The sequence below is a fragment of the Manihot esculenta genome, chromosome 8 (genome assembly GCF_001659605.2).
Source record: "Manihot esculenta cultivar AM560-2 chromosome 8, M.esculenta_v8, whole genome shotgun sequence".
NCBI lineage: Eukaryota > Viridiplantae > Streptophyta > Magnoliopsida > Malpighiales > Euphorbiaceae > Manihot > Manihot esculenta.
This window is the reverse complement of record NC_035168.2, coordinates 16470984-16488608: the sequence shown is the minus strand read 5'-3', so window position 1 is coordinate 16488608 and position 17625 is coordinate 16470984. Positions and strand designations below refer to the sequence as shown.

General features: G+C 32.7%; 1 protein-coding gene across 1 annotated transcript; it reads left to right on the top strand.

The window, feature by feature from the left end:
- The first annotated feature begins 4344 nt into the window (after positions 1-4344).
- Positions 4345-12959, top strand: LOC110620986 (UDP-glucuronic acid decarboxylase 1). Its single transcript, XM_021764950.2, has 7 exons — positions 4345-5110; positions 5241-5388; positions 5486-5565; positions 11753-11836; positions 11947-12021; positions 12251-12343; positions 12499-12959. The coding sequence occupies exons 1-7, from the start codon at positions 4496-4498 to the stop codon at positions 12706-12708; spliced, it is 1305 nt and encodes a 434-aa protein (XP_021620642.1). The 5' UTR covers positions 4345-4495; the 3' UTR covers positions 12709-12959.
- The last annotated feature ends 4666 nt before the right edge of the window (positions 12960-17625 follow it).

Genomic DNA, 17625 nt, shown 5'->3' with positions numbered 1-17625 from the left:
TATTAATTTAATTTTTTTTTCAGAAATGACTCATTTTAATTTTTCATAAATTAAAAAAAATAATTTATGTACATTATTTTAATTTTTTTTTTCAGAAATGTGATTAATTTTAATTTTGCATAAAAATAAAATAGAAATAATTGCACTTTGAAATAATTGCAGAAAAATAAAATAATGTGTTTATGCAAAAATATGACTAATTTTATTTTTTTTTTTAAATAAACAAAATTGAGTGTAGATATTATATTCCTAATAATAATAGAAATACAATTAATTAATATTATATTCAAACCAAACATAAAAACTAAGAAAAACAAGGTAAAGTTATAATTAAAATGTATAATTAGATATAAAATGCTTATTTGTTTGGTTTGGATTGGTTGGCTTTCATGAATTGGTAACTAGCACCACTAATCTTTGCATTCATTTACAAAGATAAGTGATGACTTAAAAATTGAGCCAAATAAACAGTAGCTCTATCTAAAAAAAGAGAGAACAAAAAAAAGTAGAATTGTGTTTTAGCATGCTTCATTTTACTATAATTTATTTATTTTTATAAACCTTTTCCCTTGATTTTATTTTATTAATAATTTTATTCGATTTGAGTTTATAAAGTCCTATTGATCTCTTAGATGTGCTGTTTCTATTAGTAGAAATGGGTGGACATAGTTTCTCACAAGATTAAATACTGCGTTATAACTTTTCATTTTAAATAATGCAGAATAAATATCGACTGTATGAAACTTATATTTAAATAATGATTAGATTTTTAAACAATTGATTGTGGATTTACTTTCAATTTTAGATTAATGTTGAGTTGTAGTACTTAAACAATGAACAAATTCCTCAATAATTGGATGAGTTATCAATGAATTGATTGCAATTGATTCGAAAGATTTTTTTGTTAATTATGTGATCGTAATTCTAGAAAAACTTCTCAATTGGTCCTTTCATTTTCTTTTTGCTTTAGAAAAAACAAAGACTTAGGTTTGGAGATATTTTTGATATGATGTATTTTCACAATTGAACTTAGTTTATTTTATTCTTGTTTTATATAAATTTGAAGTGTTTTAATTAGATTTCACTTATGTGGTGTTTTATTAGCATTTTTATAGCTCTTAGCTAATTTTTATGTTTATTGAATGTTATGTGTATAAAATAGATGAGTTGGTGCATTTAGAGTAAAGTTCGATAATATTTAAAGTATTTGGAAGACTTAGCAGCATCACACAAATTATGCTTAGGTTGTGAAAACCAATCAAATCTCACCATCAAATTATGAGAAGAAAGAAAATAATAAGAATAGGAAATGTAGAATGTCTCTTGACCAAGTCATGAGAAATGAGCAAACCTCATGGTCTAACCATGAGAAATGACTAACGCATGTACCCAGGACATGAAGAATGGCTAAAGTGCATAGTTTGGTTGTGAGACTTATAAAAGCTCTTTTTGGCATGTCTTCTCATGGCTAGGCTGTGGGATTCAATGCATGGCCTAGCCATGGAAGACTCCAAAGGCTCTTAATTTACTTTTTTTTCTTTCTTTACCTAAACTAAAATAGAGTTTTTAGTGGTTTTCTTCCATACACTATATATTCATCATTTTCTCCATTTTAGAGTACTTCCACTATCAAGCCACCCATGAGACACACTTCCAGCAGTCATTCTCTATAATTTATGTCTTTGGATTTATTTTTAAGTTTAATTTATTAGAATTTAGTTTAATTAATTTAATTTTCACTCCATTTCAATAATCTAAATATTAATATCACTGGAGAGATAATACTTACACTTTACCTTTGATTTTATGCACTTGCATATTAAGCGCATCAATTAAAATATAATTTTAAATAATTTTTAATATGTTAAATCAATATAATAAAAAAAATATTGTACTCAAATATGAAAATAGAATTATTAATATTCTTTCTCTAGTGACTAGAGAGAAAATCCTTGCAACCCAAATTTCATTTTTTTTCTCTTTTAATCTAATCGAAATTTTATCCGTAGATTTTTTTAGCCATTTTAAAAGAAAATCCAATTTTATTTTTTAATTGAGATGTCTACTTCTACCTCGACAAAGTTTTAATATGATTTGTTTATAATTTTTTAAGTTTTTGTTTGTAGATTAATATGACATTTGTGAGGAATCTCTAGAATATGGTTTGTTTTGTATGCTCTTTTGGAGCTGTCATTAGCTTTATGAGACATTGTGAAGGATAGTGGAAATAGCCATCGGGACTGAGCAAGCTTTAAAACATCTCCTCTATGACTATAGAAGATTGTGACTGCCATGGCCTTAACTATTCTCTCTTGTAGTCAATTACGATCGAGCCCAAGATCCAGCTAGTAGAGGTTTGTGCTTCTTTTGTTTTCTTCCTTCCAATGCTTTGTCTTTGGGTTTATTTTGACCTCAGGTGATGGTAGAGCAACCCTCTAGTGCTAGCTATGACAGTGCAATGTTAGCCAACTCTTCCTGTCCACAAACTTTTTAACCTCAACTCCTTACGTTTCCTTGGATCATTTTAGAGACAATGATTTAAGGGTTTCTTGTGAAGCTCATTTGAGTTTGGATTTATTTGGACATATAAGGACTCTTTTTAAAATTTCTTCCACTATTGGACTCTAATCGATGATCAATTATGCTTATAAAGATAATAACACTAGCTTTTTCTTAGGAAGATTTATAATTTAATCTATGAGTATTGTCATTATTAATAAATCAGTCCCTACATTTTCAGAAACCTATTAAAACGTTCTTATCATTTCTCTCCGTTAATAAAATAGTTCTCCCGTTTATTTTTGTCGTTAAAAATATAATAAAATACTAAATTACTCTCCCTCTTCTCTTCCTTCTCCTTCTCCTTCTCCTTCTTCTTCGATTCTTCATCTTCTTCTTCTTCGATTCTTCTTTAATTATTCTTTTTCTTTTTCTTCTTTAAGGAGGAGGAGAATGAGACGATTCTTCTTCTTATTTATTATCATAATTTTCTTCTTCTCCTTTTTCTTCTTTCTCTTCTTCTTCTTTTTTTTTCTTTTTCTTTTTCTTCTTCATCATCATCATCTTCTTTTCTTCTTTTTCTTCTTTTTTTTCTTCTTTTTTTTTTAAAAGGAAGAGGAGAGACTATTTTGTTGACGGAGAGAAACGATAAGGACATTTTAATATATTTGAGAAATGATAAGGATGTTTTAATAGTTTTGAAAAAAAATAAGAATATTTTAATAAACTTTTTAAAAATATAGGGACTGATTTATTAATAATGGCAATACAGATAAACTAAATAAAGGATTTTATTTGAGGGCAAAATTGAATTTTAAAAATTTTCTCTTTCATCTCTTATATATTTTTAACAGAAAAGATAATAAAAAATTTATTTTATTAACGGAAAGAAAAAAATAAAAATATTTTAATAAATTTTTTAAAGTATAAAAATTTACATATTAATAATGATAATATCCAAATAGTAAATGTTTTTTTTTTCCATTAGGTTCACCGGCTCTAGGGTTATCACAATCCGGATAAGTTTAGCTTGGAATTTTTTTTCTTTGTGGGCTTATATTTATGGTTGGGCTTTTAAAATTTATTTCTGAATTATCCTTAATGCTAAATGGTGTTATCACTTATCAAAATTTAAGAGTATAATTTTTAAATTTATTTAATATTTAATAATAGTTTAGAAATAAATTTAAATGAAAAATTAATTTTAAAATTTTTTAACATTCCATAATTAAAATAAATTTAATTTTTTTACCTATTTTTAATCGTAAAAAATAAAAAGAAAAATTATTAGTTAAAAAAATTTATTATTTAATCTATTAATTTTTAAAAATATATTAAAATATTCTCAAAATTTTAAAAAACCTATTAAATAATCATTTTATTAGCTTTAACCAATAAATTTCTCACAATGACTGATAAATAGAAGGAAAATTTATTATTTAATTTTTATATTATAAAAAAATTATTAATTTCTCAATTATAAAAAATTATATTAAAACACCTTCGAAATTTTAAAAATTTATTAATTAATTATTTAATTAATTTTAATTATTAAATATTTATTATTTAATTCTATAATTTGAAAAAATTTATTAATTGAACTTTTAATTTTATAAAAAAATTATTAATTAATTTTTTCATACCAAAAATATTTTAAAATTTTTTATAATATTCAATAGTTAAAATTAATAAAAAAAATTAATTATTAAACTTTTTAAAATATTAAAATTATTTTAATATATTTTTTAAAATTAAAAATTTAATTAATGAGTTTCTCAATTATAGAAGACCCATTGTGATTTTGGCTAAAGATAAAAAGACGAAATTAATAAGTTAGATCAAGGAAATCCTAATTCATTTTCATGAAATAGGACCAAAAACAGCAAAATAATCTAATAGCCCGTTGGCCTAGCTCCTTCTGCCTTGAATTCCGCAGCATGTACAAAGTGCTAAACTCTTGAGCCCATTGTTCGTTGAAGCTCCACATTCAACATTCATGATGAAACAGCTGCACAAAGCAAGCTCTAACCACCACCGGCGGGACGAGGAGATCCCCACTTCCCAATCATCATCTTACTCTCCGAAAACGCTAAAGCCCACCAGATCTCTCCCTCGATCCATCAACTACCTCTTCAGAGAACAGCGCCTCCTTTTCATTATCATTGGCATCCTCATCGGCTCCACCTTCTTCATCCTTCAGCCTACTCTCTCCCGCCTAGGCCCCTCTGACCCCCATTCCTATCCTTCCTTATCCTTCACTCGCAACTCCCTTGATTCTTCCTCCTCTAACTTCTTCCGCAAACATTCCTTTTCCGGTCGTGTACCGGCGGGTATTGGTCGTCGTAGATTGCGGATTGTTGTTACTGGTGGAGCTGGATTTGTTGGGAGTCATCTGGTCGATAAGTTGATTTCGCGGGGCGATGAGGTTATTGTGATCGATAATTTTTTCACTGGGAGGAAGGAGAATTTGGTGCATCTGTTTGGGAATTCAAGATTTGAGTTGATTCGTCACGATGTGGTGGAGCCTATTTTGTTGGAAGTCGATCAGATCTATCACCTGGCTTGCCCTGCGTCTCCTGTTCATTATAAGTACAATCCAGTCAAGACTATCATATCCTTTTTTCTATTGAATTTGTGATTCTTGTATTATGATTTTGTTTGTTCCTTTGTATCAATCATGAAATTTATTATAGCGAGATTTTGAGTTTGTTGTTGAAACCCTTGACTGCATGTTTGTTTACAAGACGAATGTGATGGGTACGCTTAACATGTTGGGTTTGGCGAAGAGGGTAGGGGCGAGGTTTCTGCTCACCAGCACAAGTGAGGTGTACGGAGATCCACTCGAGCATCCGCAGAAGGAGACTTATTGGGGAAATGTAAACCCAATAGGTTAGTTGCTAATTACTACATTTGTCTGTGTGATACAAGAAACAATGAGATTAGTTACTCATCATGTTATTCTCCACAATACATGGAATTGGATTAGGCGAGAGGAGTTGCTATGATGAAGGGAAACGGACAGCAGAAACCTTAGCTATGGATTACCACAGGGGTGCAAGCGTTGAGGTAACTGTTTCTGATATTTAACTGTATATAAGCTATTGTGATTAGTCATGATGTTTTATTTCAATAGATATGCTTTATATTTTTGCTGTATCAGATAAAAGAATCTAAACATTTAAAGTAATTAACATTTATATCCAATAATTTTAAATCTTATATGGCATAACTAAACCTATTCAATTTGCCATAATTAAGATCACTAAATTGAATTTGAAAAAATTAATGACAAATTATAATATAGTTCTTAAAATTTTATATTATTAATAAAACATATAATTTTTTAATTTAAATTTTATATTGAAATTAAATATATCTTATACTTATTATATGTAATACTAAATATATTATAAATATTTATTACAAATAAATTCATATTATGTAAAATATCATATATAAATAATATATATTAAAATATTTCATTAAATGTTTACATTTAATATTATAAATTATATGTATATTTTTTATATTTGGAAAACTTTACTTTCTTTAATAATATTCTAAATGAAATGAAATATTATATGTTTTAAATTGTAAAATTTTATTTTTTTTATATTTTAAATTTTTATTTAATCTATGATATTATATAAAAGTCAAAGTAGGGAGTAAATAATGGGATTAACAAACAATGACATTGTTGTAATAAAAATATATATTTGAGGACTATTTTATTAGTCAAATATAACTTTAGGGACTATATTATAATTGGTCATTAACATTTTCAAATTCAATTTAGTCCTCTTAGCTATAATTGTGCCAAATTGAAAAGGTTTGGTTATACCATACAAGATTTAAAGTGTTGGATGTAAATGTGAATTACTTTAAACATTTGAATTTTTTTGTCCAATACTCTATATTTTTCTGTTTTTAATCTTTTGCTGCTTTCATATATTGTATGTTTATTCAAAGTATCATGAGGTCTCAGTAGGAATTTACCTAGGTGCTACATGTGTTTGCATATAAGGTTACATCTATAGGCAGCTCTTAAACAATTTAAAAGTGTAAGTGATGCTGGAATGTACATGTATCAAATCTGGATTACTTTGTCTTCTTTCATGCATAAAGTGTGAATGATTTTTGTGACTTGTGCTTGCAAGAATTACCCATTTCTTGTTCTTTAATTGCGTAGGGGGCTTTATAACCGTAATGATATGACTTAGAAATGCTAAATTTTTTTGTGTCCAATTTATTTTATATATCCATGATGCTTAAACTTTTAACAATTAAGTTTGAACAACTATGCAAGTGCTGAAGAAAAGTATCAGTAAGAATCTGTTATTGGAAAAAAAAAATAAAGGGTAACAATAATTTCTCAAAAAAATGCACTTAATTTATAACGGGCTGTGCTAGAACTTTAGTAGATGGCAGATGGGTATTATAAATTTTATCCTTTAAATTGGATCTGAAGAATTTTGGAAGGAATTTTCTACGTTTATTCCAATTGAATTGATTTTTACAAGATTTAGCCATTTATACACAAAGAATCAACTTTATTAGGAATATTTACAGCACACCTAATTAGAAATATTTACAATAAAGATAGAAAATAAAATCCCTATAATCATGATTATAATAATAGGAATCCTCTATGTTGGCCAACATTCCCCCTTAAGTTGGTGTATAGATATCACACATGATCAACTTGCAAACTAAAGTGTGATAGATCTTGTTGTTGAGTCCTTTGGTAAATATATCGGCTAGTTGTTTCTCAAAAGTCATGTGATCTAATCTCAAGACACCGTTTGTTAGCTTCTCTTTAATAAAGTGTTGATCAATCTCTATGTATTTCGTTCGATCATGTTGAATTGGATTGTGAGTTATGCTGATGGCGGCTTTGTTGTCACAATACAAAAGCAATTTGTCCCTCTCCAACAGTTTCAATTCCTCTAACAATCTTTGCAACCATAGAAGTTTACAAACAGCTTCTGTCATCACTCTATACTCAGCTTCAACACTTGATCAAATAATGACACTTTGCTTCTTGCTTCTCCAAGTAAAAGGGTTTCTTTCCATAAGTGTGCAGTAATCAGTACTTGACCTCTTATCATCAAGAGATCCAATTCAATCTACATCTATGGATGTGTGTATGCAGAGATGACCGTGTTTAGAGAATAAGAGACTTTCTAGGAGTAGACTTCAAATATCGCAAAATGCGAAAAACAACTTGCATGTGAGGCTCACGAGGATCATGCATAAACTGACTGACTAAGTTGACTACATATGCTATGTCTAGTCGAGTATGCGAAAGATAAATCAGTCTATATACCAACCTCTGATATATACCAATATCCACTGATTCACCAATCTCTGATTTTAGTTTGTGATCACTCCAACGAGAGTTTCTGTTGATTTGCAACCTAATATATCAGTTTTTTTTTTTCCCAAAAGATTTAAAATGTATTTTCGCTGATAAATAAAGATTTTCTTATTTGATTTGGCAACCTTGATTTCTAAGAAATATTGAAATTTTCCTAGATCTAACTCCTGAGTCAAAAGTTTTTTCAAACTAGTCATCTCTTCAGTGTCATCCCTTGTCGTTATTATGTTATTAATATAGACTATGAAAAGTGTAATTTTACCTTTGTGATGTCTGATAAATAGAGTATAGTTAGCATTGCTTTGTTGATAGCTAAAGGAAACCATAGCTCTGCCGAATCGATCAAATAAAGCTCTGGGTGACAGCTTCAACCTATACAACTCTGGGACTGCTTCAACCTATACAAAGCCTTCTTTGGCCAGCACACCTTTCCTTGCATTTTTTATCAGTAAATCAGGGAGAGATTTACACATACGCTTTCTCTTCTAAGTATCTGTGGAAGTTATAACTCCCAATCAAGATTGGCACTGCAAAATAGCAATACTCTGATTGAGTTCACTTTGGCGATAGGGGCACACGTCTCCTGGTAATCCACTCTATAGGTTTGAGTATATTCCTTAGCAACTAGTCTGGTCTTGAATTTTTTATTGATCCATTTGCTTTTCATTAATTCATTTGCTTTGTATTTCAAAGTAAACACTCATTTGTAGCCCATTGGTTTTTTTCAGGTGGAAGAGACATCAACTCACAGGTCTTATTTTTAGCTAAAACTTTCATTTTTTTTTTCAACCATTGCTCTCTTCTAATTAGAATATTTGAGAGTTTCCTTCCAATCTTGTGGGATAGACACAGGAAATAGATAAGGCAAAAACACTATAAGATGGATAGAGACAAAGAATCATAAGAGGGAAAGTTAGAAATAGAGTGTTTTGTACAAGACTTAACTCTTTTTCTTTGAACAATTGGTTTATTAAGATCATCATGGGCTCAAGGTTTAGGGATGATTCACCAGAAAGAGAAGAGAAAGATTCACGATATTGAGAAAACTGGACAATGACTTTTTTTGCTTCTGTTTTGTTGACTATCTCCTTAAATCTGATTTATTCAAACGCCCAATTTGATCACCAATAGTCTCATTTTGTATAATAGTCTCCTCTTGAGTAAAATGCTCTAGAGTTATAGGACTAGAAATCATTTTTTCTCTCATTGTCCTCCTCCTGAAAAGGTGATGGGTAGTGTTGAAGTAAGGCTCATTCTCTCTAAACGTAACATTTATACTAACAAAGTATTTTCTAGATAGAGAGTGGTAATACTTGTAATCCTTCTGTGTAGGAAAGTATCCAACAAACACGCATTTAAATTCTTGAAGCTCTAATATTGAAATTCTTCAAATTGAAAACCTAAAATCAGGTGTTGGGCTTTGATAAAATAAAGAATTTTGGGAGCAGTTTTATGTGTTTACTCCAATTAAATTGATCTTTTCAAAGTTTGACTATTTATATACAAAGAATCAATCTAATTAGAAATATTTACAACACACTTAATTAGAATATTTACAGTAAAGGTAGAAAATAAAATTCTTATAATCAAACATAATTATAAGGATCCTCTACGTTGATCAACATTATCAAAATTGGGAAAGGAAAATGAGAATAAAGAAAACTGTAAAATAAAAAAATTATAGATGTATGCTTTATTGCAGAAAGAGAAATAGAGTGAATGATTTCCCTTTTCTGAAAGAAAAGTGTACTAGAAAGAAAGAAGGCTACAACCTTAGTTAACAATAAGAATGAAATCAGTAGTGAAGTAAAATAAAGATATAATATATATATATATATATAAAGGCATGCTATGCATGGGAAATGTGGAAATGAAATTAATAAATCTTTAATTGAGGCTACTATTGCACAAATCTATATATATATATATATTTTTCTCTTATTATTAGTTGAAAAGACAACTTGATTTCATACTAAGCAGCCTTTGCCTTTTGGTTTATAGTTGATGTATTTTATTTTTGTTTATATTCTATCTTTTTAACTTTTTTTATCATTCTCATTTCCTAGTCTGCAAATCATTTGATACTGTTGAATCCCATGTCGGTTGTGGAAAGGGTAATGTGCCCCTTATATAGGTCATAGGCACTCCTCCCTCTTGAGCTACCTTTTGGAGTGAGTTAGTCCTGCCCCAAATTTAACATGGTATTAGAGCCTTCCCATCCGATGTTGGACCTCTTATAAATATGTCACGCACCAGTAAAATTCTGGACGTGAGGGGGTGAATTGAATCCCATATCAGTTGTGGAAAGGGGTAATGTGCCCCTTATATAAGTCATAGGCACTCCTCCCCCTTGAGCTAACTTTTGAGGTGAGTTAAACTTGACCCAAATTTAACAGATACCTCTTTATCAAATCTTTCCACTTCTAGCACAGACAAAAAAAGGAGCTTCAATCTTTTCTTTAATATACTTCCATACCATTTTTTCCTTGCTTCTCCTTTTCATTTGGGCTTGGTTGAACTAACAATGGCTAGAGAGAGAGAGAAGGAAGATAGCACTAATTCTTGCATAGTTACCTAACTTGCTCCCCCCCCCCCCACCCCAAAAAAAAAAGTGTGGCATTTCGGAATTCAGATCACCATGCATCTCTCATAACAGTATATGGTCACCTCTGTATGTGATGTGTATTGCTAAAATTGGTGTTCCGGTTCTTGATTTCCATTTGATTTAGCAAGTATGTTTAACATGTCAATGCTAATAAAAATGAAAGGGACAATGGAGTTTTGGTAAGTAGCAGAACATTGATGGAGGAGGAGGTGGTGGGTGTCCATGGTCTAATAATAAAACTTTTTTTGATACTTTTTTTTTACTAATATTAATCTTATAAAATATATATGAAAAAATATTATTTTGTGAATTTTTCTATTGTAGAAGTAAACAAATTATTATTTGGTTAGGTGTTTTCAGACTTGGGGATTATCCTAGCTATCAGTATTCCGTAATTCACATACTGTAAACTGAATTGATATAGTTCATGTTTGACGAACTTAAATGATATGGTTCATGTATTGTATTACAAAGTGACATACAAATTAAGGCAGCCTTCACATACCCTTAAATGATATGGTTCATGTATTGTATTACAAAGTGACATAAAAATTAAGGCAGCCTTCACATACCCTATATCTAAGTGGTATATTGTCCTGGTACGTACCTTATTCCAAGACATACAGCATTCCAGTTAACTGTGGTTCTGTGGAGTCACATACTGACATTCAGAGGCTGCAACAAGGTTAAATATGTAAATTAAGAAAATTGCTGCTTGTCATTGTTTCTCATCCCTTTTTTCTCCACTTCCTGAAATAGGAGAAAATAGCATAGTCCTAACATTGTTACCCTCCTGTTTCTTTACTCTATTTTCCCTTTCCTAATCAGGGTGTTATGTTCAAGTCTGTCTTAATAAACAAAATGAAATGTTGAATTTAAAACAACTATTTATGACATGGAAAAATCTAGAGGTTTGAAGTAGCCAGTTTGGGACGAGTTGCCTTGCTTGAGCTTTCTCAGTTGGTAAGTCCATTTTTCCCTTAGCAAGTCGAAAGATTTTGTTGATCTTTGGCTGGAGAGTTGATCAACTTTCATTTGTTCTTTTAAGCGTCATCCTGAACATTTTCTTTTATTAATATTTTGATAGGAAACTCTGTTCCATATGCAGTCAATGTAATTAATCTAATTTTGATAAAAAAATATAATTAATCTAATTTTATATAGGAAGTTGTGTTGATGAAATTTTTCTTTCTTGTTACCTTGTAGTGGTTAGTCCTGCCTATATTTCCTCAATTAACCTGTGGGTTAATGATAGCTTTTACTGTTTGCAGGTCCGTATTGCTCGCATTTTTAATACATATGGGCCTCGCATGTGTTTGGATGATGGGCGTGTTGTCAGCAATTTTGTTGCTCAAGTATGATCTTCCATTTGATTAATTTGGTCTTTGCAATTAACTAACATTCTAATTATTATGGGATACTTCTAGTGAAATTTATTATTTCTAACTACTTGGATGTTTATCAGGCCATCCGCAAACAACCATTGACTGTTTATGGTGATGGGAAACAGACCAGGAGCTTCCAGTATGTTTCTGACTTGGTACGGCTGATGATCACCTATGCACTGTCTGCATGATGTAGCTTTCTGTGCAAGAATGTTCTGTTTGATGTATCTTTCTATCTAACACTGTTCTTTGTGAATTGTCATGTTTATTTATATGTTAAATCAACTTTTCATATGGAATTTGGAAGAAACATGAAACCTCTATTATTACAGGCAGTTTTGGCTGTCTTGGAATTCTGAATTGACCTGAAATTTCCAATAACAGGTTGATGGACTGGTGGCATTAATGGAAGGTGAGCATGTGGGCCCATTCAATCTTGGCAATCCAGGGGAGTTCACTATGCTGGAACTTGCTGAGGTTTGCATTACTTTGAATGTATAGATTGTTTATTGACGGACGTTGTGATTATTGTCTAATCATTACATATGTAGGAGTCCATGTATTGTGACAGAGATTAAAACTGTATAGTTTGGATTGGCATATTAAAATCCTCTTTTTCCTTTTATATGAAGGTTGTCAAAGCAACAATCGATTCAAGTGCAACAATAGAATTTAGACCAAATACTGCTGATGATCCACATAAGAGGAAACCAGATATCAGCAAAGCAAAGGAGCTGCTGAACTGGCAGCCAAAAATTTCTTTGAGAGATGGATTGCCCCTCATGGTGAATGATTTCCGGAACCGCATTTTGAATGAAGATGAAGGGAAGGGGCTTATATAAAGCAACATCGGAGTTAGTATGTATAGTGTGAAGAGAATAGCTGTATCTTGATTCATTTCATGTGTGAAGAGAATAGCTGTATCTTGATTCATTTCATGACTGTCGTTCAGAATCCACATTACCCGGGAAGTTATAGCAATATGTCTACACGAATATGCATCTGTTATTTGTCAAACTGTGCTTTTTAGCACACAATTTATGTCTTTGTAGTTCTTTTTTACATTTTGAAAATTTTATTTTCCCTTTAAGCATTTGTTTCTTGCCTTGAAAAGCTTATATGAAAGTGAAATTTTTGGTATCATGAGAAAATGGATAGAATGACTAGGGAACATTAGAAAGTTGCTGGAATCTTTTGTTGTTAGTGGTCAGAAATGAAGCTTCTTTGCTCCGTAGAGTTGGTTTTGTTTGCCTCTAAAAATTTGGCCCAAAGCCCATTGAAATCTTAAGCTCTCGGAGATTCAGAAGATATTTTAGCATTTTTTTTTACATAATTCTTGATAGAAGAAAAAGAAAAAAAAAGTTGGTTGCCGCTACTATCCTTCCATTACAAACAGTGGGGAAGAGTTGGTCAAAATTGTATGTTTATGGTAGGCATGTGTTATAAGCATAATGCTTTTCTCAACCGAAGCGCCCGTGCGGCACTAGTAAACTCACCCCAAATTTTGAGAATACTAATTAGCCTATCCCTCCAAAATGCCAACTTAGGCAATAGAGATGTGCGTTGCGGAAGCCAAATAAAAACAAGCCAAAGAGCTGACAAACAATAGCCAAAACACTCTATTATAATGTATGTGGGAATACAAAGCCAAACTATGTACAAGTGCCACTAAAAAACTCTCACAAGAATGCCTCACAAGTTTATAAGAGTTCTCATAAGCATAGCTCTCTTAGCACTCACTTGTTCTCTCATATTCTCACATGTTGCTGGCCAAATACCCCAGCGCCCCTATTTATAGGTATTCTACCTCCTCAACTTATGGTGGAAATGTAATGCACTCTCCAAGTTGTAGCCAAAATTCTCCTTCTAGAAGTTTTAAAGACTAAACTGTAATTTCACACCCTAGGGAGAATTCTGGATCTACTGGCCAAACAGCTCGTGGGACCCCCTTGGCTGGAGAGAACCTGCTACCCAACAGGTTTCTGGAAGCTTCTGGACTGCTTTGGTTGCCCCCTGACTGCCCTAGCCGCCACTGGCCAATTCTGGGCTAATTTGGAACCTTCGTAGGCCAACCAGTTTCCCGTGCACCCCACGTCTCTCTAGAAGCTTCCTGTGCCTTCCAGTATGTCCCAGTGCCTTGCATCGCCTTACTGTAGCTCGTAGATTCGAACCTCGCTCTCCTTAGCTCCCTAGGCCAACTAACGCATGCCCCTCGGTGATCCTCGCATGCGCCCGCCTGTGCTCCCTGCGCGTGCCAGCTCTGTGCGCTTGCCCTGCATGCTCCACAGCTGCCTTCGCGTGTCCTGTGTGTCGTGCACCCATTGCCCGCCCCACGTCAGCAAGCATGCTACAGGCCTGTCGCCGCAGCGTCTCGTAGCCCCTGCGTGCCTCACAGCTCCTACACACCCTGCAGGCCCAATTGGCACAAGCCCTTCCCATAAGCCTACCACGCTCCGCCAATTGCCTGTGTGCCAGCCAATTGCCAGCAATGCCCACTGCTGGCAGAATTGCCCCCTTACAGTATTAACCAATCCAGTAGCCCCGTTGCTACTCCTTCCCATAGATTGGCCTGTCCCTTCAATTCTCAGACAATTTTGGCCCTTGGTTCATTTAGCCATCCCTATAGGCCTACGACCACCCATCTTCGGAGAGATCGTGAGAGTGTCACCTCCAGTACGTGACACATGGCAGGTTCTACAAGCACAACTCATTTCGGACAATCAGCTAAAAATTTGATAGTAAGAGCTTCAATGGCATATGGGCTTTTTTTTAAGGGGTCAGCGGCCATGCAAAAGACTGATTATAAGACCATGGAAAATAACCATCTTCACAGTCTAAATTCCATGTACCCTTTCATGGGCTAAAATTAGAAAGCATCAAGAATTAGAGTAACATTCGGTTTGTGGAGATCCAAGCATCTACATTCTTTAAATCATGGGTAAATTTCACTGATCGTCCTCGAATTTAAGGTGTTACAACAGTATTGTTCGTAAACTTCAATTTATAACATAAAATTTCAGGAATTTCAATTAAATTAATATAAATACCTTTTTACCTACTATAACTAGTTTACTAGTTAAAAGAACAATTTAGAATATTTCAAATTAATTTAAAAAAATAAAAGACATCCTTTTTCATTCACTTACTGTGAATCCATCAGCCTGATTTTATCGATGTGGAAACCTTCATGAACAATTGTCTTAGAAATTAAACCTCTCTCTTGGCACTCCCTTGAGTGGTGTTTAAAGATAACAAAAGTAGTTCTCGAATGCCCTCCTTAGGAGGGAGTAGAAAGCAAAAAACTCTCAACATTGCTGACCAACCTTATGCATGTTCAAGAGAAGTTGGTTTCCGGGCAAGTTTGATTTGAATCCATAGTTAGATCTAAACTCTCCCTTCACCTTTCTATAGAATTATTATCTCATTATGACATAGGAATCTGGTTGCTCATAAGGTAATTGAAAAGTTCAAGACTTTAGAGCGATTTTGCATGGTTGTCTCCTCATTGAAGCCTGACATAGTGACTAATAAAAAATATGAGTGGCAACCATGTTAGATTTGGGAATGGGCTCAAGGATAATCATTAAAATTGAATTTTGGTTGCTACAATGTTATTGTTAATTCTCTACTAGCTTTCTACTTCAAGATTAGAAAAGCTAAAAGCGTATATAAGTTTTTTGGTGCATTGAGTGGTTGAGATAATATTTCATAGAACTTTATATTGAGCAAACAATGTTGTTAGGTTGTAGCATTCCAATTAATAAAGAAAGACATTATCAATTCTTGCTGAAAGTACTGAAAGGGTGATAAAGGTAAGGATTGGTGGTGATATCGATTTAGATTTGCCATTGAAGTAGAAATATAACTCGGACCATATGCTAACATGGCTATTGCTAGTGGCAAGTGACCATTTGTCTTTTCCTAAATTGCGGCAAGGCTCAGGGTATTCCAGATATAAATGTTGGTTCAAGAGACCAGTAACATTAGGCTAAAATACTGATGGTGGTTATTCAAGAAGGACATAGATAGGTGGATATTATGGAGGTTCACGATATCAAGAGAGGCTATCAGTTTTTCTTTAACCAACAATTGCCTTCTAAATTAGTTTCATAAAAAGTGAAGGTATTAGACCAAATATTTCTTCTATTACATGGAGTTCATGGATAGTCATGATTACCGTGGCTATGGGACGTATGTAAATCAAATGCCTGCATTTGTCCATCCATTTTAGCTCTCTGTCGGTAGAGAGTGAAGGGAGAGAATGTTAGAAGAGAGATGAGTAAATGGATAAAAAAATAGTTAATTAAAAATTTTTAAGGATTATTTAAGTCATTTTATAATGTTTCAACCTGATAATTTTTTTTATCAGTCATAAGAAATTTTAGATTAATAAGAGTTTTGTATCATAAATTGAAATTTAGAGATGATGTTGTTACAAACCTTTTAAACTATTACAAGAATAAATAAAAATGAACACCACCACCAAGACCTAAGAGATCTTTATCCAAGCTCTAATGCTACAATTTATTGGATCTACAAATAATATGATTGTAAATATACCTAATAGATAGCAAGATATTTTGAGGGTTCGCTTGAATAAAAGTTTGGCTTGACTTGATTCGTTTTCTAAGTGAGTCAAATTTAAGCTTAATTTCTGTGCTCGTTTAATGAATAAGCTAAACTCGAACATGCAAGTATTTGGCTTGTAAAGCTTTGAAACCTCATTTGTTTAGTCTTGTTGAAATAAGACTGATTAGACTCTGTCAGGAGTTTTAACCAATAACGTTTGGTTAAGACGAAATCTAGAAAATGAAAGGCTAAAAGCCAAAATCTCTTATTGAATTCTTGAAATTGAAAAGTGTGTCAAATAGCCAAGAAAATGACTATTTATAATAGCAAAAACCCTAATATAAAAAATCATGAAAAAATTCAAAAAAATAAAGAAAATACAAAATTGACCCCTTAAATGATGAAATTTTTATCTCGAACTTTGTGACAGTCATATGGCCCTTGTCACACTTTGAAAGTCATATGTCTCAAAATTTCCTTTCCAAAAAACTATTGTGGGCCTCTCACGGACGTCGACAGTAGAAGTTAAGCTCGGTCGAAGGCTGTAACAGCCCGGAAACCGAACTGCCACCGGCACTAGGATCCAGATCGACTTAAGGTCGCCGGGACCCGTAGTAAGCCTGCTATCCTGTCTGTATACCTGTGAAATCCCATACATGATCATACATTTGCTGTAAAAACATAAAAGTTTTCTTCATTCCAAGACTTACCCTGTGCATGCACTCTCTCTGTGCTCTACTAATCCCTACTAGAGCTCCTCATGGCTCTAGGCGGATCAAACTCATAATGTTAAGCCTGGTTTTGCTCATAAACAGACAACAATAAAGAAACATACACAAACTGATCATGTGACTCCACAAAGGGATTACAAGTCTTATAAGTCAAGCACTATGCTATACACTGTACATATACACTATCTCTTTACATTTACATGTCCACACTAGCTATTACAAGACTCTGTACTCTTTCTGTACCCTGCTGACCTGTCTCTGACCTCTGAACCTGCACAACTGGAGTTAGGGGAGAGGGATGAGCTACTATAGCCCAGTGAGTAGAATAGAAATAAAATACCAGGTGAGAAAACATGCTCTCATGGAATGCAACACATAATCACATCACCTCGGCCGGACGGATTAAAACTCCCTCTATCTCATCTGGGGTACCTGAGTACCATTTGCTTGGTCCCCGTA